The sequence below is a fragment of the Polypterus senegalus genome, chromosome 12 (assembly GCF_016835505.1).
Source record: "Polypterus senegalus isolate Bchr_013 chromosome 12, ASM1683550v1, whole genome shotgun sequence".
NCBI classification, from domain to species: domain Eukaryota; kingdom Metazoa; phylum Chordata; class Cladistia; order Polypteriformes; family Polypteridae; genus Polypterus; species Polypterus senegalus.
Window position 1 is genome coordinate 72671602 of NC_053165.1, and position 27737 is coordinate 72699338.

The 27737-nt window shown below is 39.2% G+C and overlaps 1 protein-coding gene and 1 long non-coding RNA gene across 14 annotated transcripts in view; one reads left to right on the top strand and one right to left on the bottom strand.

Annotated features, from left to right (window-relative positions):
* LOC120541009 (rasGAP-activating-like protein 1) overlaps positions 1-26585 on the top strand; it is a 146593-nt gene extending 120008 nt beyond the window's left edge. For 2 of the 4 annotated variants that reach the window (XM_039772233.1, XM_039772235.1), the window contains exons 17-21: positions 121-258; positions 17387-17522; positions 17874-17994; positions 23712-23791; positions 24331-26585. In XM_039772233.1, the coding sequence (XP_039628167.1) occupies positions 121-258; positions 17387-17522; positions 17874-17994; positions 23712-23791; positions 24331-24494 (639 nt within the window). In that variant the 3' untranslated portion in view covers positions 24495-26585. The remainder of the gene's footprint in view (positions 1-120; positions 259-17386; positions 17523-17873; positions 17995-23711; positions 23792-24330) is intronic. The other 2 variants (XM_039772237.1, XM_039772236.1) reach the window with 2 other exon arrangements.
* LOC120541012 overlaps positions 424-27737 on the bottom strand; it is a 30760-nt gene continuing 3446 nt past the window's right edge. The window contains exons 1-5 of one of the 10 annotated variants that reach the window (XR_005635926.1): positions 22207-23790; positions 18602-20751; positions 18442-18526; positions 14993-17004; positions 424-594 (exon numbers count right to left, since the gene is read on the bottom strand). This is a non-coding gene — a long non-coding RNA (uncharacterized LOC120541012). The other 9 variants (XR_005635928.1, XR_005635929.1, XR_005635927.1 and 6 more) reach the window with 9 other exon arrangements.

Genomic DNA, 27737 nt, shown 5'->3' on the forward strand with positions numbered 1-27737 from the left:
CGGCGCAGCATTAGTAGTCTGTTATTAACTAGTCCCTTAAACTTTAACGTAAGTAAACGTTTCTTGTATTGTTCTGCCTTAATCAGGCCTGATTCAGATGTTTTCTGTACTCTATACCAGGTACGTTCATCAATTCCAATACAGCGAATTTGTGCAGTTGAGAGAGTGGATGAAACAGCTTTCCAAATGCAACATATGATGCAGGTGATTACACAAGACAATGATGGACAGCCTCATACCATGTACATCCAGTGTAAGGTAGGAAACTGGAATCTGTTCATTTTAGTGTAATGTAAAACCAGAAGTAGTAAACGATTTTTCAAGAATGAGGTTTACAGGTTAATGGAGTTGGAAGCAAACAACAATACTATGCATTTATCTTTATTTATTGATTGGATAGAGAAGAACAGGAAAAAGTATAATATACATAACCCTTGGTATATAACATTTACAAAACTTTTATATGAAATTATTTGACAGTAGTTGCACTTTTCAGGTTGGTATATAATGTCCATCTCTCGCTGGATGATGTCTTTCCTTTATGCATGGGTTCACTTCTGCGATTATAGGCTTTCTTGATCTGGTTGATGCACACTGAGAAGAGAAGAAAAAAATGTAGAAAATTAAACATCTATCCATAGGAGTTACTAAAGAATTTAAACAGCACAGTCATCAATATCTCCAACCCCAAAATAGGTTAAATTAATTACTGTTAATTTAGTCACTTGAGTAGCAAGTCTGTGCTTTAACTTTTACATGTAAGACCGCATCATTTTTGGCTACTCGAGTACATTTACTCGGTTTTCTTTCCCGTGCAGATAATCTCTAGGTATGACTCTTCCCATTTACTTTCTCTGGGACAGCTAGCCAAAATTAAGAGATATTAAGCATACTACTCGAGCTATATCTTGAATTGATAGGTTGTAATTTATTTTTTTTTTCCATTTCTCAAATGCAATTCAAGATATCATGAAACAATTTACTGTGCATTTTCAGTTCATATAAAGATTTTATTTTTCTCTCACTGGCTCTTCCAGTCTTTTTTCCTACATTTTGAAATGCACAGGAAGTTAGTTATTTTCAGGTATGCCTACAGCCATATTTTAAGATATCTGAAAATACACAGGAACTTGCATCAAGCTATCTTGAGTTGCATTTCCTATGTCCAAAAATAGCATGTCATTAAAATACTTTGATATCTTTTGGAAATATCCTATAAAGCATTTAACATATCTTGAAATATTTTCTATTAATTATTTTTATCTTAAATGCATTTTTTAATTTTTTTAAAAAGATAAGTTCAGTATTTTTCAAGTCCAAGTTATTTCTTGGCACATGAAATTGTGTTCGAAAGTAATTAATTTTTTATAAATTAAACAAAAGACAAAATATATTTTGCCTGCAGTGGTGCTTCACATTATAGTCCATGGGGCAATATTTTTTTTTTCTCTCTCTAAAACAGCTGTTGTTCCATATACTGTATTACAATTACACACTCACTGTAAAAATTATGCAGGTTATTTAAAAAAAAAAACTATTATGAAGTTCATCATAACTCAGCACTTCCTCTTCCTGTGTAACAGCCTTAACCCAATAATCAGTAAATTTTGTTGCACATGGTTTTGATTTACTACCAAATTTACGTGATAATTCTTATAAGTAAACAGAAAACATACTTACAGTGGAGGAAAAATACGTGGAAAGTCAATAAAATGCTTATTTCCAGATTCCTTTTGTTGTGACTAACATGTGTTGGATATATGGAATGTGCGGATCAATACTTGACACCTGTCTTTCCTTGAAAAGTGAATGCATTTGTTGTTTAAAGTTTGCTCCATGCCTCATACCATCCATTGTAAAGCACCAGAGAGAGCAAGTTTTTTTTTACTTTAGAACACAATTTTGCATGGCAAATGCATATATAATTTGTTTAAGAAATAACTTTGACTTGAAAAATACCAAACGTAATCTTTAATTTGCATTTTGAAATATCCGGTGCTTGTACCGCTGCGGTACTCAGCAGTAGATGGTTATGGCACCTTTTCTTTGTATACCGTAGTGGCACTTTATTTTTGGCAAGGGACCTACACCTCCAGCCCCAGCTGTATGTCAGCGTATGGTGACAAAAAACACTTCACGGTACCTGCACCTTTTCAGAACATACTTGCGAGTACTGGCTTGTTTTCAGGGATCTTCACCAATTTCCCCAAACTCTCACTGTTTGATACATTATCATTACAAGTAACTGCTTGTAATTGGCTTCCATTTCACCCACTGGAAATATCTAAATGTAATTTAACTTGCCATGGATCTCACTGATCTAGGGATTAAGACAACTTTGTTCATTCTCTGGGGGGCAGGTGCTCTTCCACCAGCTCTATCTTGAACCAGTAACCACCATCGTTGGTGCAGTTTTCAATATGCCCCTGAAACAGTAGATTTCACTATTTGTATCACTTTTAGCTTGTATATCTATCTATTATTAAAAAAAAAAAACACATCTTAGAAGGAGACGATACGTGATTTGCTTGGAGACACTTTAGCGTGCTGTGAGACAAAAGGACAGCTGCTGTACAGGCTGTTAAATGATCGACGTGCAGTGTGACAAACAAAACACGCAGCTCTATAGAAGCATCTTCTTAGCATGCGTTCAGCATTCCCCTTCACATCACAAGCGGCAAAGACGTGAAGGAGGTGGGTGGGCAAAGCCCCCTAGTCTTAATTATGCAACTTTCGATGCACTACAGTTTTGCATTTCTGCAACACCCAGTGGTAGAGGTACCCTATCATCTAATCAAATTAACTCCCACAACCAACCCTGCGCTGGTGCAATTCTCAATATTACTCCCAGGCAGTCACTGTGCATAAACCCAGAGCCATGTTATGGTTGTAGTCATGCTCTCATTTTAATAGTCACTGCTTGCATGTACATTATTTTTTTACGGGCCTGCCCCCAATATACAGTGATCCCTCCTCGATCGCAGGGGTTGTATTCCAGAAACGCCTCTGAAAGGTGAAAATCCTCGAAGTAAAAACCATATGTTTATATGGTTATTTTTATATATTTTAAACCCTTATAAACTCTCCCCCACTCTTAAACATTTACCACACAGTTATACAGCATAAACCCTTTATATTCTCTTAGATATTAGGAAAGATTCATTGAAATTATGTATGTAAACACACTGTTTATACACTACGCCTAAACATACGTATCATATCATGGAGAAGTTTTATTTAATCCGTAATACAGTTTAACACACTGGCTGAGGAATGTAACGATAATTGTGTTTTTCCCCCATTTGCTTTTAAACTTACTTTCAATGCACTTGCTTTTATAGATATTTACTAGCAAAATAGCCGCGCTTCGGGCCGGAGAAGTAGTGTGTTAAAGAAGTAATGAAAAAGAAAAGGAAACATCTTGAAAATAACGTAACATGATTGTCAATGTAATTGTTAATGCACTGTTATGAGTGTTGCTGTCATATATATATATATATATATATACACACACACATACACACTCACATATCTATATATATATAAAATATCTATATCTTTCTCTCTATATATATACATACACACACTCAATCTATATATAGCAAAATATCCACGCTTCGCAGCGGCAAAGTACTGCCTTAAAAGTTTTATTAAGAAGAAAATTAAACCTTTTTAAACTGAGGGAAAATATACCAATAATTATTTGTTAAGGATCTCTTTGTATACCACATTGTGAGTTCGGCCCTCCAGTTGTAATATGACCAAGCTGTGCGCTGAGCTTACTCTTAAGCATGCAAGTACAGTTGGCCGTGTGAACAGTAATCTTGTTTCAAATCTCACAGCTTGGATTGCTGCTGTCATAATCGGTTCGAGTTTCATGGTTTGTTTCAATTACGACAGTATTTGTAGGAGTTGTGTTGACGTGACATTCGGCTTCTGTCAAGCGTTGTAAGCATACAACCAGTTTCATTGATAATTTCACATCCAGCTTTTGAGAGTTTAAGCATTCATAAAACATCAAAGTGTCCACTACTGAGATCGTCACCTGTGAATCTAAGATGGTTAAGAGGCATTGGTGGTTGTCAAAAGGTGTAAAATATTTGGCCATTTCGGTACACTTGAAAGTGACAACCGAACAATTCAGCGGCAGCCATCAACTCACATGCATATAATTATCTCCTGTACCGTCATCAGTCCACACCTTGAACCTGTCCCATAAGACACAATGTTTCTCCAGATATCAAGAGTGAGCCTGATATGGCCGTGCAATATGTAACAAAGAGAATGGAAAAGATAGGTGCCATCTCCGGGCATGGAAGCAACTTGGTGACAGTTCTTTGATCGATGGTGATCACCTCGATAGACATGCTAATACGGGTATGGTTGGAATGATAAAGGAAATGGGTACCTGAACAATGTAAAGTAAGTCTAAAATAACTACACAATAACTATAATCAAAGTAAATGAACAATAAAACAGCGGAGAAGCCGTGGATTAAATATGGCGGCCAACAGTGGCATCATACCACCGAAATAAGTACCAAATTTCAGCCTTCAACCTACACGGGAATTTGGAGAATTAGTGGCGTTGGAAAATTCAATATGGCGGCTGACAGTAGCGTCATACCACCAAAATAAGTACGTACATTGGTTTCGGTTAGCGCAGGGAAGCCGCCTACCAAATTTCGTGAAGGTGGGGCCATAAATAAAGTTCAACGTGGCGGACGTTGTTTACCGTTACGCGTAGAATTTCTAAATGAAACCTGCTTAGCTTTTGTAAGTAAGCTGTAACGAATGAGCCTGCCAAATTTCAGCCTTCTACCAACACGGGAAGTGGGAAAATTAGTGACGTTGGAAAGTTCAATATGGCGGCCGACAGTGGCGTCATACCACCAAAATAAGTACGTACATTGGTTTCGGTTAGCGCAGGGAAGCCGACTACCAAATTTTGTGAAGATGGGGCCATGAATAAGAAAGTTCAACATGACGGATGTTGTTGATCGTTATGCGTAGAATTTCAAAATAAAACCTGCTTAGCTTTTGTAAGTAAGCTGTAACGAATGAGCCTGCCAAATTTCAACCTTCTACCTACACAGGAAGTTGGAGAATTAGTGATGAGTCAGTGAGGGCTTTGCCTTTTATAAGTATAGATTTACAACCTACACTGCACTGTTTATTGGACATTGTTTTGTAATAAAAAGCAGAGAGAACTTTTTTTTGCTTGAGTGCTCATTGCACTACTCTAGTTCAGTTCAAGGAAATGCCATAACCCTGGTATCACCAGGTAGATTTTATTAAAATAAGACTTATTTACACAATGTTTGCCTGTTTTAGTTTACACACATGCACTCATCTTTTATTACAACAAAAACTAAGAAGAAAGCAATCTGTGTAGGAGTGCTATTATGACAAATGAAATGTTAAAGATCTTAAATACCTTTTAAGAGATCATGAAAGTGATTGAGACTTAATAGACCTGAGGTACCATTAACACCAGAATCCCTGAAGCCTACAACAAAACCTGTAGTCCCAGGCCACCTTAAATTCCTTCATACTTCTCCATCAGCGTCTTTTGTTTTGTAAATGTGTTGATCAGCTCAAGCAACCTGCTATTGCCACCTCTAAATTGTGTTTATCTGGGTGTGAGGTGCTTGGAGTTGTATAGGGTAAATAATAGATCATTATTTTGAATAAATACATTTCATGGGTCTTTCATGTGTGCAACGATCTGTGTAAATGTAGGATGGCAGGAATTGTTGAACACATAACTAAAACAAACGTTTTTTATGTTTTAGTAATAATTGATAAAATGTTGACATGAAGCATTTAATGTGTGAAGACTTTAGTCCAAATATCAGATAAACACTTTCATGAAAAGGTACAAGTATAACAAAGTAATGGCTCTTTTATTCAAGAATATAACCATAGAAAAAGAAGTTGTCTTTGGGTACAAAGTAGATATGTCCACTTAGTTGGTGTCGCAGTAACAACCATTGTGTCATAATCAAGAGGTTGTGGGTTCGATTCCCAAGTCCTCTTAAAATTTACCATTCTAAGTAGTGAGCTGCTATTTATTAATATTTACAGTGGAACCTTGGTATACATCTGCTTTGGAATAAGTCCAACTTGGTATACGTCCCGTTTGGACGTGAAAAATTTTGCTTCTTATATGACCTTTGTTTGGAATACGACTCGCGTGCTAGAACACCACATGCTACCCTTGTTTACCTCTCTCGAGACAAAGCCACGACTGCCCACGAGCATCAGTACGCCAGTTGCTAGCATTCAGTGAACAACCTGTGCTATAAATCTGAATTTTCACACGATGGTGTTTTTTTTTTTTGCGTAAATTTGAATTGATTTGAATTGATTGAATTTGAATTCAATCAATTGATGCAGAACATGGCTGCTACATACTGTATGCCGAGAACGATGGAATCTACTATTCAGAAAAACAAAGATATTAAAAAAAGTGAGGTTAAAATTTGTATTTATGTATTTTAGTATTAAGCAGTGTTTAAATTATTTTATACAACCTCATTAATGTATAACATTCCGATAATAGGATTTTTTTTTTCTTCTTCATGGGAACTGATTAATCATTTGCTATATTTCTTATGGGGAAAAATTTGTTTGGTATAGGTCCTGTTTGGTACAAGTCAAAGGATCTGGGGGCTGTTCCACGAAGCGAGCTAACCTCAAAATCCAGGCTTATTTCGATAATCCCGTCTTAATTTCTCCAAATTCGGTTCCACGAACGAGGCTAACCTGAAGCTCCGCTTAATTACTATGCCAACACATGCTCTTGGACAAGCTTGCTCCTTGGCAGGTTAGTTGTGAAGCTTATCTTAGCTTGATGAATATGATTGGACAAGCCATGTGATGTCACAGCACGACATTCTGCGGGGCTGGGATTATTCTGCTGCTGTTCTCTCCCTCTTTCGCACACATCGACCCTCCAATATAAAATTATTACAGATTACATGCAGGCGATTCTAATTACTTAGAAAGTATAAAATGACAAGGAGTGCATTGAAGGCTTTTACATGAATAACCATGGCGTGCCCATTTATTCATAATCCAGTTGATGAGGGAGCGAGGCTCATTCGTAGAGCTTTAAGGCAACAGGTTCCACAATTACTTCGGCCCAGGATAGATCCGTTGCATTTTGCGGATGATTATTTATACGAGCTCTATAGATTTAGTAGACACAGTATTACATATTTGTGTCAGTTATTGGAACCTTACATTTCTAAAACACACGCCGCTCTAAAGCCCTTACGGTTGCACAGTCTTTGTGTATCGCTTTGCGTTATTTTGCCAGTGGTTCATTTCTGTACAGTGTGGGGGATGCTGAACATTTAAGCAAAGCTACAGTGTGCCGTGAAATCAGGAAGGTTTGCGTTGCATTAAAGTCCTTTTTAAATATATTCATTACCTTTACTGGCCACCGAGGTATTCTTGCCATTAAGGAAACTTTCTTTGGAATTAATGGTGCTTAATCTTTAAACATCTACAGCACATAAATCATTACCTGATAAGTAACTGAATTTAATTTGTCAGGCTTTCCTAACGTCATTGGAGCCATTGACTGTACACACGTGAGGATAAAGGCTCCAGCAGGTCCAACAGAGCCTGATTACATAAACCGCAAATCATATCACAGTATTAATGTACAGGTAAGTACTGATAATATCTCACATTTATATACAAGAGGTGAAAGTGTAGTCGTCCAACATTAGCAATGTATGTCATTACCATTTCCTAAAATGTTTCAGATGGTATGCACTGCTGAACATCTAATTTCAAACATTGTGGCAAAATGGCCAGGATCAGTACATGATGCCAGAATTTTTCACGAGTCTTCACTGGCTCAAAGCCTCAGACAAGGCAAGTCAACTAAAATTCACAAATATACTATAGTTTATTATACTACAGTCTACTTTCCATTATAGGAATTTTTCCTGGTGTGCTGCTTGGTGACAGAGGATACCCATGTCTACCGTTTCTTCTCACACCATATACAGATCCTGCAACACAAGCAGAAAGACATTTCAACCATGCCCATTGTAAGACAAGGGCACGCATTGAAATGACATTTGGACAGTTAAAATCCAGGTTTAACTGCCTGCGGCATCTCAGAGTTACACCAGACAGAGCGTGTGACATTGTAGTAGCCTGTGCAGTTTAAAGTACCTTACAACTGGTAACAAAATGCATATGTAAAAGGAAATTTTAATGACTATACATTTTGAAGGCTTGAAACTGTTCTCATTTAGTTGTTAAATAGTTTGACATCCTTAACACAAAAGTTACTAAAATCATGTTCTTACGCATTTAACTTGTCAGCTATTTTCTGCCACGCAGCCTCACGAGCTTTGATAATACAGCTCGTGTTCCCCTTTCTAGTTATTATAGCTTTGTAGTCCTCATAGGCTTGTAATAATTATTCTTGCTCCGTCTGCGAAAAAAAAAAACGCAGCTCTTTCCTTAGTTTCCATTCTTACTTATCCAGCATCGATTAACAAGGCTGCCTTTTATATCGCGTGGACGCGCACTAGCCTCGCTTATCAAGCTTGGCTTGAATTAGCGGAGGTTAAATACACCTGAATTTTGTTCGTGGAACTCAATGAGCCTGAAGTGAACTGTTAGGCTAACTCAAGCGAGGCTATTACAAATAATCCTCGATTTTATAAGCTCGCTTCATGGAACAGCCCCCTGGAACGGATGAAGGATGTATACCGAGGTACCACTGTATATATTTTTATGTCTCATTTTCTGTCATGCTTTAAATTGGCCTTATTTTTAAATCTATGTATATATGTTTTGTGTCATGGTTCAGAATTTATCAAACTTTAATGTGATGTTGTTAGATTTTCAGATTCTTATTCAGTTTTTAAATTATAAATTAAAAAAAAAATAACAAGAACTTTGTGTTTTATTTCCAGCCCCTGGCGTGGTTATATCTTTTGGCACAAGCAGTAGAACAGCTGCTGTACAGGCTTTTAAATGTTCGAAGCGCCTAAATAGATGCAGATCACGTGGCACGGCAGCAGCTGTTCGAGCAAAGAGGAGGTTTAAAAAATAAATAAATAAATAAAAAACAACCCACACACTATTTGTTTCCCATTGTGTCACCATTTAATAGAGGGTTTTGGAAGAGCGGCCGTGTCTACTTGGGGTGTGTTCAGCCCAACCCCGCCCCCCACCTTTTACAATCCGAGCGGCAAAGACGCGAACTGCCTCGCGAGCGAATCGTTCTATAACCATAGAAAAAACCTGCGTTAGAGTGCGACATTGACACGCCTTTGATACGACCGCTTTTGTGGTGTAACGGTGAGAACTGCTGACTGGTACTAAAAAATAAGGTCACAGGTTTTACTCCATTTTGAGAAATGAGCTGCTCTTATTACTATTTTAGAATAAACATACATTTTAGTTGAGTCTGTAACAGCTCGTGTAAATTTATGGTACTTGTAAAAGTTACTTTTTTTTTTAAATTCACTTTTGTTCTCTCAGTCATATTCACATTCCACCCGATCCGAGACTGCTAGTTTTCATATAAAGGCGTGCTATAACAGAGGTGAATTCTGATGACGAGGGTTTTACACCGCACAAAGAGAACAGAAGCCCTCACCACAAGAAACGTCCACTTACACCTAAGAATAAAACACAGCTGCATCAGGCTTAAAGATGAAAGATGGCACGGTTTGGATTTAGTAACAGGGTGGGCATGATCTTGTGAATCTGTCCCTTGCATGTCCTTCAACGAAAACCGCAGTGCATGCTAAGCTCACAAAAGGTATGGTGCAAAGTTGTTTGTGATTGTTTAGTGATTTTTTTTATATAAAAACCACATTATGTTATATAAAAGCCAGATTGAATGTTATTCCCATGTTGATCAAACACAGGAATCTCTGAAGACTACTTGTAACTTTACACTGTAGGAGGATAAGTAAATAAATCAAAGTGAATAACATTTTATCTGGCTTTTACTGTATATAAGTAACAAATGTTTTTGTATATAAAGACCATCACAAAACAGAATCATAAACAGAACTTTGCATAATAACTTGGTGAGCTCTGTAAGCCCTGCTGTTTCAATGAAGGACATAAGGACAGCTGATGAGGCGTGAAGGAATTTAAGGTAGCTTGGGAATATGATTTTATTGTAGGCTTCAGGGATTGTAGTGTTAAAAGTAGTAATTTTGAGATTGCTTAAAATGAATTTCAGACATGTTAAATGCTTGCAATGTCATTTTTAGATCTCACAATCTCAGAGATCTTAAAATGGGATTGGAATTTATTTGCTTGCCCTAGGCTACACTTACAAATATTTAAATCGTTGCAAGGTTTATTCAGAGAGAGACAAAAAATAAATAAATACATACAAAGTCCCCAAAAGTGAGATCTGCTTATTTAATACAAGAATGAAAATGCACAATCATTCCCTGATGATTACCATTTGAAAAGGTGCAACCCTATCAACTTTATGAAAAGTAAACACCACAAATGTGGTTGTACAGGCAATGCTTAAAAAACAAATTTTTTCAAAGAATCTAAACATTGCTCTGCGCATAACCAATTTATCTATAAGCTGAAAAAGCTACTCAATTGAAAGTTGTCACCAGTGGTAATACTTTCCAAAGGAGCCAGAACCCATGAACATCAACTACTGTATCTAATGATAAACATTCAATATTGTGAGTATAAACACACAGTCATAGGCTAATACTACACACCCATGTATTTTTGTCTCAAGCTCTATACTTGCCACACTATAACCTTACCTTTGCTTCCATGCCAGAATATTTATATAAAAAAAAAAAAGTTACAGTAATACTAGATTTAGAAGACTGTTGCATAATTTCGATTTATAGAAAGCTATAATGGAAACTTCTCTACATGAAACATGTTGTTTGGGGGTACTCTTAATTGAAACAGACTCGCAGACACATGCAAATAATTGATAATAGTACTTCATGGATCTTCCAAACTAGATGTAATTTTTACCAAAAAAAAAAAAAGAAAATTTGGAAGAATTGTGGAGACCAAGATCAGCTTAAAGGGATTTTATATATATATATATATATATATATATATATATATATATATATATATATATATATATATATATCCGACTCCATCACATTTCTTTGTAAATCACTTTAGTCCACAACAGCACGCATATTCTGCGGAGACAGTTGTTTGGTGTAAATCCGTTCCTCATGCGTTGTTCAGATGTAACCCACAAGGAATGAGGTTGTATAACTTACTTTAGTGAGCAATTTAAAAATAAAAGGTCCGACAGGTAGGAGTACATCCTAAATTTGAAAACATTCACAGTTCTCTTAATATTCAGGTATTCTGTCACATGGAAACTTAACATGAAAGCATCTGTATCCTTTCAGAAGAGTCCATCAGATACAGCACTGGTTTACTAATTGCACTGTGGGAACATCATCTCTTGCTATAGCACATTTTACTACAAACCTGTAGCTCCAAGTGTTTTAAAAAGATGTCAAACAGAAGTTACAAGAAAAGAGACAGATTAAAGACAATAAATCAAATGGCTAAACATCAAGTAGAAGAGTAAAGTCCATTATAAAAAAATAAATATATATATATATATATATAAAATATATATATATATATATATATATATATATATATATATATATATATATATATATATATATATATATATATATATATATATATATATATATATATATATATATATATATAAATATATAAATAAAACAGATGGCTGGAGTGGCGACTTGGCCAGGACCAGAGGAGGGTTTGCACCTTCCCCTGACCTGGTACCACATTAGGAACAACTCCAGTACCTCCAAGAGTCAACATAGCAGACTGACTACATATTGCTTAAACTAAATAATTGCATGCAAGTTTTCATATTTCGCACAGCGCAGGTACATCACATGGGACTGTTGGTCAAAACTCACATTACTTCAACATTAAACAATATTTGCACACACAGAAGCAATTTTTTCAGACTGTAAAAATATTACTTGTTTTTACAGGGGTTATTGTCCAGAATCTCTAGAGCACAAGGGGGGAGGGGAAAAAAAAAAAAAAAAACACCACAAACCACTTTAACTATATAGTATCAACCATAGCACAGTGAGTAGCATTTCTCCCCACCTCCAAACTTTATAAATATTTGAATAAATAAGGACATACACAAGCACTAACTGGTTCTGAACTTTTTAAAATTAGTTCTATGCTGCATTTAATTTGATTTAAATGATAGCAGTTGAGACCAAGTAGTGCAGTGCTACTTACATTTATCCTAAAATAAAGAATCATGGCAGATTTGTTGCAAGTTACACAGCTATTGTAAAACTGTATAAAAAAAAATCCCAACCACCACTACCACATTACAAAACAGGATTTTTCCCCCCACACGAGAGCTTCCAAAATGGAATATTTTCTGAGCCTTGGCTGTGAATCAGTATCTTGTCAAGACACACTTTCCATTATAGTTTGACCAGAGTCTGATTAAATTCAAGAGTGTAAATTCAACTCCTGCTCCTTAAACTTCAGAATGTATTTAAAAAAATATATATACACCCTATAAAAATGACCAAGCATATGATCTCATTCTGCCCTTTCGGGTCCTGTCTGATAACCGCTGCTTCTTTTCCAGTTTAGAGCATTAAAAAAAATAAATAAATCTTAGTTTTTGGAACCATCTGAAATCAGGGTTTTTGGGATTTAGAAATTCCTAAGATTGCTGAAGTGAATACATCAGCATTTGCATCATTCTGTTCAAAGCTGCTCTACAGTGGATTCTGCTCCGATGCTGTTGGCCATTCTAAACTTTTCCCATCAAAGGCAGAGGTATTCATTTACATTGGATTGTATAACCATCATCATCATCACAGCAGCTTCTTCTAGTCAAGTGGCAAGCCAGGGTCCATTGAGAGTATATACACCATTTAATTCTATGGAGAAGCAGTTCTTGGACACTTCCACGGACGGTTTCCAGTATAAAGACTTAATCTGTTCAGAGACAAGCAGAAACTGCAGCGCTTTCACTCCATTCTTCAAAGTGGTAATTAGTTAAAATCACAAGAGCCTCCATGTTGAAGGTTTAAGCTCAAAACAGCCCAGTCTTTTTCTAACATTTGCCCGTATATAGCTCCTTTCGATTGAGTCCAGATAGAAGATGCAGCTTGTACATTACTTATCAACCAATACCAGTGGTAAGTGTCGGTTTCCCCATTTCAGATAAGGCTTGAATACTACACCAATCTAATTGGTGGTATTATGGTAACTGATAAAGCACGTGTTGTGCATGGCCCGAGTAAGAGAATCTCTCAAGACTGATCTCAGGTTTGTGATTTCATGACCAACACAAAAAAATAACTTAAGTATTGGCTGTCAAAGTACAGTAAGCTTACAATAATTAGTCCCATGACTAGCGTAATCCTCTATTCAAAATAAATACAGGAGTGGTTAAACGTTTAAAGTGAAAAAGTTTCTCCAAAGCAAGGTTTCATAATAAGAAATCTAATAATTAGGTATAAAAACAAACATTCACAAGTTTTGCATCAAAAAAAAAAAACACACAATTTATAGTGCTCCTATACAATGGGGTTGTTTTACTTGTCCAGTTAAGTGATGCTTTGAGTGATGTGGTCTAGGTTGTGTTTTAAAGAGGGTTATCCATTGTAAAAATTACTCTAACAGATACCAGACTACAAATACAAAAATTTAATTTGGTTTGTAGATCCTTAGTGTCTGATTCGGTGACTTGCTTTAAAAATGCTGTATGGGGATACCATTTGACCTTGCACAAAAGAGTGATGATGTGGAAATTGGGAGCACTTCATGTGCCAGATTTTAAGCAGTTTGTGAAACTGATCTGAATACATCAAACCAGCTTTAGGAACATTAGCAGCTGGGGTGTCATTTTTCCTTTACTGGTTAAATGCAGGTTTACTCTTTCACCTGTCAGTCTGGAACAGACTCCAAATCTGGTGCAAGGAAAAGTTGCATTACTGTAACTCCTAGATGAAAGATCAAACCATTAAATAGTTTTTAGATGTGTAAATACTCTTTAAACCTTGTCTTTAGAGTTAGAAAATCAAAGGAGGAGTTTACAAGCAAGGTTAAGTGGTGGTAGCTACATTGGTAGTTGATAGATAGGCCAGTATGGCTAGTTGCAGGCTAAAGATAGAGATTTTTGGGCAGCTACAATGGGGTTGTGGCAAACAAAATTTGTATTGTAAAGTCAAACACCTATACTGTAAAAGCGGGAGATACAAACACTAAGAAATTTTTAAATTGGCTGTTTGCTAGCTATAGCGTGGCTGAGACCTGGCTAGAGATTCTCGAAGAACTAGATACTCAAGGTGATTCAGGGGTTATCAAATATGAAAAACAGGGTTAAGGAAATGCACAATACCATTCTGAGGGGGTGGCTTCCATTATCAAAAGTCAGACATAAAACAATGAGGTGGAGAACTCCTAATGAGACCTGGCCAAGCTCAATGCAAGTACTTAAACATCAAATGCAGAACAGCTTTGTCTTTTCAGATAATCAAGAGCACTTTTCCCTTCACAGGGACGATACTCAAAAGGTGCAAACCTGCAGGTACATTTTCTAGCCAATGGTCGATGCCATTTCAGCAACCAGAGAAGGAGTCTGTTCTTTGGGGATGTTGTTCTCATCTGCCTGTGATTCAAAGTATCGGTCACAACAGTTCACAGCACAGTGTGATGCAGATGGACGGTTTATTCCTCCAAATCTAAAAAGGTTAACATCCTTGTCCTAGGATAACAAAAGAGCGTGTACTCCAATTGTATAGCGCAGGCTGTTTGGCATAGGTAGAAGCAATTAAAATGAAAAATGGTTTTGCAAACTGATGACAATATGGTAATCATTTTAAATCAGATGGTTGGGGGTTGGAGTTAAAACTTACTGTATGAGAGATAAGAGTCTTCATTTTTTTTTTTCTTACCTGTCCTTCCACGATTCAATTGTCTTCAGTTATGGTCAAGATTGTAGAACAGCCACAGGTAATCAGCCAAAAGGATTTTTCTTCATTTTCTGGGGTCACTGGATTAGGGAGTTGTTAAAGAATTGCTGATGAGTTGGAAGTTGCCTTGCCTGGTACATTATAAAGGTGATCCAAGAACCTGGGAAGCATGGTGATAAGGTGCTCCTGTTTAACCGACATCTGAAATCAATCACATACCCCCATTGGTGATAGGAGGCTAAGACAGCAAGTCTGGTGATGGCAACTCATTTCTTGCTTGAGAGTTTATACCAAGGTCAAAGCTGCATTTAAAAAGAAAAACAAAATGCAACATTTGTATTGACTTATGTCAATATGGATTCAAAGTTTGGAATCTAGGATACCGTCTTTCAGTCCCAGTTACTCAAAATATTCTCTAAAGAGAAACTGGACATCCCCAAAATGCCACAAGTTGGAGCAGTTCAAGGCTACAGTCTATTAAACTACGATGGGGGTTGGAAACCAAAAAAAAAAAAAAACCACAACCACACACCACCACCCACAGCAAAATTACAACCTCACATTCAGCCTGCATTGCAGTCTGAGATTATGGGGTCCTATTGGATCACTGACACTTTCACAATGCATATTCTTACTGAAACTTACAGTACCACCATTTCTAGCATATATCCAGCATTAGTACAATTTTGTTTGAACAAGAACAGAAAAAAAAAAAAAAATTACATATTCATAACAGCATCTAAATTATTGCAAGGTCCCTTGCTTATTACAACTCAAATTCATAATACACCATTACATACACAAAGTAGTACAAGAGCTGTGGTCATTTTACAAGTTTGAGAAAGTTGACATATTAAATGACCATTCAAAAAAGGTACAGCACTATAAAGGATACTTCACCTTAATTGATATACAAAGTAACAAACAAGTTAAAATGATAATTTGCAGTAAATTAAGAGCCGTCGTCTGCATTAATGTCCAGTACAGTCAAATACAATATTTTAAACAAAAAACAACTTAATTTAGAGAAAGCTGTGACAGGTGGATATCATCAGTCTTGATCCAATAGGGGTAAAGGAAGGAAGAACTAAAAATCCACCACTGCATAATGTACAGTTGCTAGTTTCTCAGTGGGATTCCTTAATGGTTATGTCAGTATTCTGTGATCCTGTGCCTTTATGCTTCATATACCATTTAAAATAATAAGCTGGTCTTCAAGTATTATAACCAAAGCCTTCCTTAATCAAAAGCACAATTTTACAGAGAATTTGAAAAATATTTGAATAAGTCCATATAAAAAGGCATGGGGAGGCTTGTTGTAGCTCTGTTTTCAGGTTACTTTGGTAGAGCAAAAACAAATTGTAGTCTCAAAAGCATAACCAGGGTCCAAAATGCAACAGGTATGGTTCATTATCAGATGTGGTAGTAATAGAGTTAAGCAAAAAGTTCATCTTCAATATGTAATTAGTTTCACAGGGAACAGTCTGATGAAAACAAATTTTGCCTTTTACACAAGGCAAACTGAATCAAATAAAAAGCTCACCTGCAATGCATGATCTGCCACAAGTATTGTCTTGTATAGTTCCTAGAAGTCCGTAATAAACAACTGGCACCATGAACCAGAGAGTCACTTCACAATATACAAAGTCACAATTGCATGAAGTCAAATACGAAGACACTATACAAACCACCTATGGGTTCAGAGATGAAAAAGGAGCCGCATTACAAATGTCTCAGCTGGAAGACAATAGTTACGGATGTGATGGTGATCAGAAGACAGTTTAATTGTTCTGGTCCATGAGGGATGTCAACAAACATCTTGGGATCTTTAAAGGGCATCTGTTTTTGAACACATATGGGTAGAGATGTCACACTGTTGGGGGAGCTTTAGCCAGAAGATAGGCGGCCTCATTTTTGTCCAAGTCTGTCTTGAAAGTTTATTCACATCTCCATGGAAGGATGTTGACTAGTAAAGTAAAGACCCAGGAGGAGATCTGTGGGTTTGATGAAAGAATTCCATGTTACAATAGTAGAGCAACAGGAGATTAGCAGAACAATTCAAAAACAAAGCACAGACTAGTAATACAACTATTTTTTCTTTCAAGTTATAAAAATAAGTACAAGGACATTTTTATTTATTAAGCAAATTCCGTCAGTCACTTAAGTACATGAACAATAACTATGGATCAGCCTTACAAGGGAACCATCTGTGGAACACCATTTATAATGTTGACATATTGGTAAAGGGTACCTGACATACTACTGCAAATTAGTGTCAGTTAACCAAAATATGTATATTAAAAAATACAAATAAACCTTTACAAAGGCAGGTTATTGAATATACAATAAAACTACATTTTGTCCAATTATTCCCAGAATGTGAATGAGCTGAACCAGTGGCTATCTGCCATCAGAAAAGCCAGTATCTACAATGAAAGGATGCTGCCAGCTTTCCACCCTGGAGCCTACAAAAGTGGCAAGTGGTCCTGCTGTCTGCAATCTGAAAGGACAGGTGAGATGTGGCAGCTTGGATCGTCATCAGCCAAGTAAACATTTTCTCAGGCAGATTAACTACTTTGCCATTTTTGTGGCACGGACTATGTTCCTGGTCTATGAAATGTTAATTTGGACATTTGTGTCTGAAGTTTTGAGAGGCTTTTCATTAGGTAATGAAATACAGTATCATGCTCATTTAAAATTTGCTCTGTGTAAAAGGGGATGTACTTTTCTATAACACAAGGATCTTTAGAACAGGTCTGTTGAATGATGAAGACATCTTACATTACCATTTTAAACAGATCATGTACTGTATGCAGCACAGATTGCACAGTAGTTAAAAACATTATTGATCCATATTTTGTAGTTCTAGGATGTAGCAGAACACACTCTGCAGTGACACTTGGTGATTGGAGTGACCCACTGGACCCAGATGCTGAAACACAGACCATTTATAAACAGTTGCTTCAGGGCCGTGACAAACTAAGGTGAGTGAGCCTACTTTACCAATCTTCTGCACATCTTAAAGAAGTGGCGAGATACAGCTGGCATACCAACACATACTATACTTGCAAGGGTTATGGTTGTAGTCAGAGTAGAGCAGTTAGTAGTACAGTATAATGGATTTTACAAGCTAGAGGAGATGCAGGTTATCAACATTATGTGGGGTCAACATAATGGATACTAAGAGCATTTCTTTCACAGAAGTAAAAAAATTAAAACCCTTAACCACGGTGTGTGCTTGGATGCTTTTACCACCTCAAAATATGTTGATACTTTTCAGGGGGCCTCAAAACTAAATTAAAAAAAAAAAAAACCTTGACATGACTATTAACAGTGAATGAAAACCAAGTTCATAAAACTACGGTAATAGGAACAAAATAGCAGAACCATTGGACCTCTTAGTACCACCCCCTTTCATTTCCACTACTCACTTTGCAGTTGTCTTATATAGCTGGTGTTCTTCTTAGAGTTTACACTGGCATCAGTCTTTCATCTCTAGGCATTTCTCAGTATTCTCTTCAGGAAAAAAAAAAAACACTTTTTTTTTTTAAATTCCTCATTAGACACTTGTCACAAATCTGACTTACTCACCTCTTTCATACTCTACAATCTGCAATTATGCAGTGAATTGTGTGGTCATGACCGAGACCTGGACACTGCCCTGTCCACTATCTGAAGAGCTGTAGTTCAGTCACTTTACCGTGTAAAAGACCTTTAAGTTATAGGAGGTACATTAATGAGTATTAGTTGGTTACCAATTTAAAGTCTACCTCACTTTATTTTCACAAGATAATGTCAAATCCCCCCCCACCAAGAGTATTTGTTCCCACCTAAATCAACAGCAACTATAAATGGGAGACAGGAGACCCTTTGGGAAGAAAAGAAATAACCACAAAGCAACCCAATTTAATTCCATCTGCTACAAAAATACCTTTTAGAAGAAATGGAGGCAGTTCTCTATAATCATCTGCAGGGTTGCACAGGCACACTTCCTAGTTTAAAAAGGAAAAAAAAACACACCACAAATATGCCACAATATAGGCATGATGAGGCACTGCCATTCTCTCTAACAAAAACTGGAAAAAAGAAAAAAACAAAACAAACACACACTTCTGGGGCGCTGCTCATAGGTAGATTTGCCAGTACCATCTCTCTTCTGGTCTAGAACAATTTATCTTCAGGTTCCCCAATGAGATGGTCAACCTTACCTCATATGAAACAGCACCTGCAGAACAGCTGCCAACACTCTAATCTGCTTGTTGATCTTAAAATTTCCTTCTTCCATCACCAATGAAGAAAATTGAGAGATACTTAAAATCCCTTAAGGGCAGATGTCATTCTCCAAACCCAGGAGTGAGCAATCCACTCTTTTCTGAAAGAGAATCAGGACAACAGAGTAGGAGCGGATGATCCTCATCCCTGTAGCAGATCATTTGAGTGCATTTCAAATGTCACTGATGAGACAAGACGACATTCCTTTCCCAACTAGACAATCTTCCACCCCCAGCTGCACCTTCATATGTCCATGAAAGTTTAAATTAAAAAAAACAAAAAAAAACCCCACCACACATCTATAAAATGGGATCCATCAAGGCCATCTCGTTAACCCTTCCACCACCCACAGTGAACAAATTACATACAATAGTGACACTAACCCCCATATTCCAGCAGCATCTCCCACACCACATGCCAAGGGACATGCTTATATACTTAAAGTTTCTTCTAAATCTACAAAGCACAAGTAGACTGGGTTATCATATTCTCACACAACTTCCAATGGTCTGTTTCATGGCTAGGACAGAATCCACATTCTTCGCTTTGTATCCTTGGCTCAATCATCCGATGGTTTCATATTTGTTACACCTTCAAGTGGGACAGCATGGCCATCTGAAACACTGTAGTTGCTGGATCTCCTTGCCTTGAGGATATCCGATTACAAAAATAGGAATCAAAGGGAATGGCAGATCACAGAACTTGCTCAATGACTTCTCAGCACAGTTTCAAGTGTATTGCAAGTGTACCTCATTTTGACTGCTAATTTGCTTACAGCCTAACAGTACCAGTACTCGGTCTTAGCTTACATTGACAAATCACAGTAGTTGCATAAACACGATACATCAGACAGATGAGCTTCTTTTCTGTTTCCAAAAAATACTCATGACTAAAAGAAGGCAGTAGTGGTATTATGGAGTCACAGTGGATCTCTCACTACACGATTAACAGGATTGCAGCAACTGTACCTGATACAGCTCATACTTTTGTTCTCTTAATCATTTTATCTTTAGATTTATAATAATTGTACAATCCTGCTGAGGTATGTTTTAGCCAAACTGCAAATGTTATGAATTAAAACATGCCTACAGTTTTAAAAACGACCTACTGATGGACAGATTGGTCAGACGTAGCAGCCATACAACAGAAACAGTGTTGACTAGGAGCAGCAGATGAATCAAACAGTTCCCCTCATCTCAATGACTTGCTTGCTTTTTGTGCTGTTCCTCTGTCCTCTGCGGTGTGAGATCTTGAACCAAATCCAAGGCCAGAGGAAAACTTTTGCATTTGCTACCCACCTCACAAAGCTGCTAGCTCACCAGTGGGACCCAACTGAAGGACTGCTTTCAATGCAAGAATTCCAGGGCAGCTCATCTCATATTTTAAGCTTTTACTGCAGTTTATTTGGACGTATTTTTATGACTCCCCCAGTGGCTTGTGGTTTTTAGGGTCCCACTGCCTTTGTAGTACTCAGAGAGAGAGGAAAAAAAAAAAAAAAAAAAACACACAACAGTTACTTGCAGCACCACAAAATGGTTAAACAATACCTACTTACAAACATTTTGTACTGAATTTCTAGTCACTTCACATTTATCCCATACTACTACTACTACTATTTAGTATGCTAGGAGTGCAGGTTAAATCCTTCCAGGTGCAAGTGTGGTACTGTTTTGCTAGAGAAACAATTCTTGATGTGACCCTATAGATCTCATGTTTGAACTGCTGAACATCGCAGTCCCCCACCTCCAGAATATACAGACTACTAAAGAGCAATTGAAGTTCACCGTATTGCTAACACACCAGACTCCTGCAATCACAATCTACACATTGAACATCTTTCAAGCATTTCTAATTAAGTTATTGTCTGCGATTGAGGTCACACTACTCTGAAGAAGCATCAACTTACCAACAATAATGCAGCTGTTAAATGTCAAATCATATTTACTGTATGTGAAAGCCATAAAGAGCTGGTTTGTTTTTTGCACTGCCTCTTCAGCTGGTTCTGTCTGCTCACATGGTGGGGTATGGAATAGCTACAGCCCCTAGCGCACAATCGCTAAGGCAGATGACAGACAGACACCAGTGGAATAACGGATAAATGCAGAAGATGGAAGTGTTACAGTAACTGTAGACTCTGCTATTTAACATACTGTAGATTGTGTTGGTTTGGACACGTGGAGAGCAGAGATGCGGAGTATATTGGGAGAAGGGTGATCAGGATAGAGCTGCCAGGGAAGAGGAGAAGAGGAAGGCCTAAGAAGGTTTATGAATGTGCTGAGTGAGGACATGCAGGTGATGGGTGGGACAACAACATTTATTTATTTAGCACATTTTCATACAAACAATGTAGCTCAAAGTGCTTTACGTGATGAAGAAAAAAAAAAAATTAAAAAAATTAGGGAACACTAAATTAACAGAATAAAAAGGTCCAGAACAAGATGACAAGGACAGGAAGATATGGAAGAAGATGATCTGCTGTGGCAACCCCTAATGGGAGCAGCTGAAAGAAGAGCATTCTAGGACGCACTTGATCCAAAATTAGGGTCTCAGTGCAAGTACCACTGAACACAAAAGAAAACTGTTCGTTGTGTGCCCTAAAAGTGAACTCGCATGTACAGTATAAGGAACACAGCACAACAAGTCTTCACTAATTGGGATGGCAAGACATTAAAAGTGCTTGTATGCAAAAAAAACTCCTAACCCTAGAATGCAGGATTTTACAACATTCAACCAAGTAACACAACATTACATAGTAGTACAGTATGCTTCTCTATTTGTGCAGAAATGCACTGCACATTTCTGGAATTAAGTCCACACCCCAGCCATAAATTGGTACTTCATTTTAATTAGTAATATTAGGCCAATGGACCAAAGTCACACAATAGCTTTCCTTCAAAATAGACCAATACACACAGCGTACTTACAAGTCTGAAGCCAGCACTAGACAGTCCAAATTCACACTCGTTTGTCTTTAACCAGTTTAAAAGTGGAAACTGGTCCAATATGCACAACTTTGGGAAGGGTTAAAATGAAGAAAGGACAATTAGCACATCATGCAGATTGGACAGAAGACAGACAACTCATCACAGACAGATGCAGTGGACGCACAAAGTGCAAAACCCTGGAAATGAAACCCCTAGCCGTAGCTAATCCTGTCGCTTTACAATTTGCAAGTTGAAGATCACATGACAGTTTACAAAATTTTCTGCTATTTTTAAAATTTTAGACAACACACACTAAGCTCTAATGTACATTTTTCATTCATCTCTTCACCTCAATCACTGTGAAATAACATTACATGGAAGACACTTGAATTCATACTTCAGTGTGTGACTGTATGTGTCTGTGTGTAGTTCATTTGTGCCTGCACCTTTGTGGTCCTCCATTTGCTTCCCAGAAGTCATAGCTTACACATTTTTATAAACTCTCATCTTTTGTTGACAAAGGGTAGAATGTTGCCATTTCAAAGTGTCCTCCCAGAACCCAAGAGTCTCAAGTTCCATCTGGCAAATCATGAACCACTGGCCTGGGTACGAATAATAAGCTCATCCCAGGAAGGGGTGCAACATACACCTATTTGGGTGGTTGGCAGGAAGTGTCCAGGGAGAGGTCTACATCCTACCTCATGCCCATCCAGCTCACCTTAGCCTACAGAAGCAGTGGTTCAACTCAGGTCTTCTATTGCCAAGCAAGAACTGCAGGAACCCAATTTTGTCCACTTCATGCGATTGTGAATTCAAGAAACAAGTTCACATGATTAGTAGGAAAATCCACAGCTTACACCTCACCACTGCTGCACCCGTTCATTACTCAGTACCAGTCACCACCACTTGGGTTTTACGATGAAGGAAGGGGGCAGTTGACCAGAGTCACTCTAAGCAGGAGAGTTCCAAGACCGTAAATGTCACACCAGATGCACACTCTAGCAGTTCACAGCCAAGTGACACACGTAGCGGTCAAGAGGAAATTCACCAGAAATAGCCGAGACACCACCATCCTACCAGCAAACATCCCGCTTTATAGGCCTGACCCATAGTTGGGCCGAATGTTCACAATGACTGAAGTTGTGCAAACACAGGTCACAGTGCCACTTGAACACATTTTTATAAAAAGTGTTCCTCAAAGTCCCCACGAAAAGTAAAAAACTTACAATGACAAAGAAAAAAAAATTTAGAAATATGAAGACAAAAAAAAAAAAAAAGCTTATAGAATCTGGACAGTCAGGAGGACTTCACTGTATAAAATAGCAAAAAACAAAGGTGTACCTCCCCAGTATGGCAGGACAAGGGTCTTTATTAGACACCCCTGAAATCCTAGTGCTGTACAGACTAGACATTCAAAATAAACTGCACACCTGCTGCTCTTTCACCGTCCATTTTGATAAGCAGATAAAGCAAAATCTTTAACACAATGCTTACTCTCCACACAGAAAGAAATATTTGGAGTCAGCCCATGCAGAGACGGCGATGGATCAGAAGGAGAAGCAGCAAGGCACCGGCTCACAGACAGGTAAGGACGGCGAGGATTTCTAACACTGGAGGGGACAGTTGGGGTCCAGCAGGTTTGGCCAACCTTCTCCTGGCCACCACTTCAATCAAGGACTAGAGATGGTGGCTCTCGCTACCGAGGATGACAAAAGATAGAAAGGTAATCAGGTGGGCTGTCACCATTCTGGACACTAGCCCGGTCACAGGAGAGACTGGCTCTCAAGAAACAGGACATGTGCAGTTAATCTGGGGAGCAACTCCAGCACAAGCTAAATTCTACCATGGTGGTCTAGGGGGCACCATCAGTATTGTAACCAGTTGCCACTAAATGTCAAAACATTTTCTACACATGCTGTACATGGCATTTACCTTTCTTATCGCAAGTCTATTCCTAGGTGGCACAAAACATTTTTATAAAGGTTTGACATTTTAGGAAAAAAAAAACAAAAAAAAAAAAACACACATTCATTAATTTCACCAGTAAATGCACCCTGACATTTCAGCCCACATGTCTATTGCTGGGGTATGGAGAGCACTGGTGCCACTTTCACAGCTTATCAGTCCTTCTCTCGACAGATGACCTGAAGAAGAGCCGCAGCTTCTATGAAAGGAGGATGGCGGCAGCAGCGAGGCTTCTCGATGTGGTTCAAGACCTAGAGCGGGCTCACCTGGCCTTTGAACGCAGGGAGAAAGAAGAAGCCTCCAACGACATCCTTCCTTCTTAGGTTCTCCTCACAGTCACCCACCAAGGGGCAGGGAACGCCCAACACAAAGACTGATCCAGCAGCCACCTGTTGCATTTTGCTTTGGTGCCCACACGGGGCCCATCTGTATAGCAATGCATCAGTGGCGTGCATCTCACAAAAGGTGAGGTTCTTGTGATATCTGCCAGTACAAGAACTACTTATGGCAGGCTGGGGGGCCCGGTGGGTGTTGTAAGTGCCGAAGAATGGCTGTGATTAAGATAAACACAATCCTTACGAGCTGCTGACTTCACGCCATTGTGCGTGCAGCGCTTTTCAAGCCAATTTGTTGGCACTATTGGGCAGCTTGACAGAACTCTGCCCATCCAAATACAGTGGCCATCGAGGTGGTCAGGCTCTTCAGCCCTCACCATGTGGACCACAAACCTCTCACACCCCACAATTAAGGATATTGTCGTGCGTCTGTTACACAAGGAAGCAGAGACTGGATACCTCAAGGAAACAGCAGGAGACTGAAACCTCTGACTTTGGACCTAAATTGTCATTTTGTTCTGCTGTGCCCGGCTTCCTCGGGCACCCAATGTCCGCAGGCTCAGTGTTAAAAAACCCAACTGCTTGCTTTTTACTACCAGAAGGCTGCCAAGGCCCAGTTTGTGCTGTACAACCACCGCTAAGAGGAGCGACGGTGAAACACGTCAGTCAGTCTGCCAAGAAGCCCAGAAACGCGTCTGCTTGACCCACCGTTCAGCATGAAAACAATCGAGTCTTCAGGAGGTGGGACTCCATCCCCTTTGAATGAGATGGCATACTTGCCCTCGGTTTTCTTATAAGTGTTACTGCAAATGCTTGGTCTGCCTGTTTGTAAAGCCAAGTCACATCTCATAAACCCAAAGCTCACACCACTGCAGTAGAAACTCCAGAGCAGGAGATTTAGGATCCCAACACGACGGCACTAGAAGTCACCTCTGGGGAGGACACAAAGCCTCTTTAACGTTTGTATACGAAAAACTGCTACTTGGTTTCCATCTGAGACGCCCGTAATGCCCAGCATGTGCCAACTGGGCGATGGCCACAAGTAACAGCACTGCGCGACATCACTGAACAGCATGCGTTTATGAACAGGACCAGAGCACACTGGCAGCCTTATCAATGCCAAATAAAAGAACAGTGCGAGGATGCCAATAAGGGACAACAGGAGGGCCTAAGGGAGGTCATTTTGAGTGGACATAGCCAGCCACGTTCAAGAGGCCTACACACTGAACTGCAGGGCCCACTAAAGGCTCGTACAGAACATGGCCTGGTGGTATCCGAGGACCCCCATTACCATCTCTCCTCGCATTCCCTAAACCCCCCTCAGCCCACGACAGGCTTTGGCTCTTCTTAGAGTCGCCACACACAGAGAGCTGGGAAACAGGACTTCAGTTCAGCTCCACCATGGCTTGGGAGAGTTTATTAAATTTAAAGAAATATTGTAATTTGAATCTAACAATATTTAGCTAATTTGAAGTGCATTCCCCCAAGACACCCTTTTCTCAGCTCTTGGTGCTGAACAGGTGGCACAGCAGGCAGCCTTACCTGCCACCCCAGCATGTGTTTTTATGCAGTTTGACCCCAGGACTCCTCACCGAGCACCTTCGCCCGATGGGTCTTTGTACTCATTGCATGCGCTTCAATTCAACTCCAACGCATCGATGGGTCCGGGGACTCGTGTGGGGTGGCACAGGCGGTAGGGGAGACCTGCTCACGCCAGTGTGACCGCACCATCCCTTGGGCACACTACAGAGTGCACGCCACAGTGGAGAGACCACTCCTGCCATTGACTCCCTGTGATCCTCCCTTGCTTTACGGCACAGCTAAACACTAAAAGATTTTTCAAGCAAAAGGCGTAATGGCCAAAATACTCATCAGTATGCAAAACAGGTGACTTGTGATGTGCTTGTGTCTGCGTTTACATTTGGGGTGCCACTTTACTGGCATGTTAAAGGAGGGCATTTCTGCCAAATGTCTTTTGCCAAAAATTATTTCTATAAATGTACAGAATACCGCATTGCCCGGCGCTTACTGTATGTCTTGATATACAAGCAGAATAAACCCGTCTCTGTGACAAAGTGCCTTTGGTGTCCACCTTCTTCAGTCCGCCCGGCCACATTGGAAGATGGTCAGCGTGGAGGGCAACAGACTTGAGCAGCAAGCACACCCACCAGTCGTTTACCTGGCCATTGGGGGCCCACCTGATGATTTAGGGGGAAACCAGAGGATGCTGGGTAAGTGCCACCCAGTCTTACACCACATTTGAATCCAGGACACTGGAATGGTGAGGTAGCAGCATCCCTCCCTAGCAGCTGTCACCTATGGCTGGAGATGACAGAAGGGACTTCCTTCTGCATGAGCCATTAAAAGCACACGTTTCCCAGCACAACTTAATCCGTACAGCCAGAAGACAAAGCAAAATGTCAGCCAGCTGTGGGCACAATGGCCAGTAAAGATGGCCACACACTGTCATCATACCACACTGAAATAAAAAGGCAAACCAACCAACCGTCCGCCATAACACCTCAAGAGGGCGCTGCAGCACCACTTGCACGTCATTCTTTACCACAGTGAACATTGGCTGTTGTGGGGGGTCGAGGTTGTGTGGCACATCCCAAGTTCCAGGGGGTCCCGCTGCTACTGTTATGTTCATATAGCACAACAAATGGAGAAAAAGATGCAAGTAATAAAAAGAGGTGGGAAGACAAAGGGCCAAGTCCACCAATCGAGTCACAGCATATCATAGGAGACGGTCAAGGGCAAGACAAACGTCCTCATGGCCAACAGGGTGCCAAGGCTGAGAGAAGCTCAAGACAGGAGGGGGCACAGCTCCAGAAGGCCCAAGTCGATCAACAACATTGATTCTGACCCATTTCAATTACACGTTTGTTTTGCCCAAATTCACCATCACATCCACAAACTGGCATTACATAACTTGCATGGGCACAGGCTTGTAACAAGTAGCCCACCAATCAAGATTTTTGCCCAACCCAATACCTCTCTGCTTATCGGATTCATTGTCACACTGGGCAAAATTTGCCCTCCTGTGACAACAGAAAAGGGCAGGGAGACCTGAAGAAAAACGAGACGGACACACCTGGCATTCTAAAAGATACAGTGAAGGGTCATCAGTTGCCCCAAACCACTAAGCCCATCAGACACTGCACCAGGATGCCAAGTTTAATGGCCATTGAGTGGAGCAAACTTCACATGCAGTCAAAATGGCAACTTACT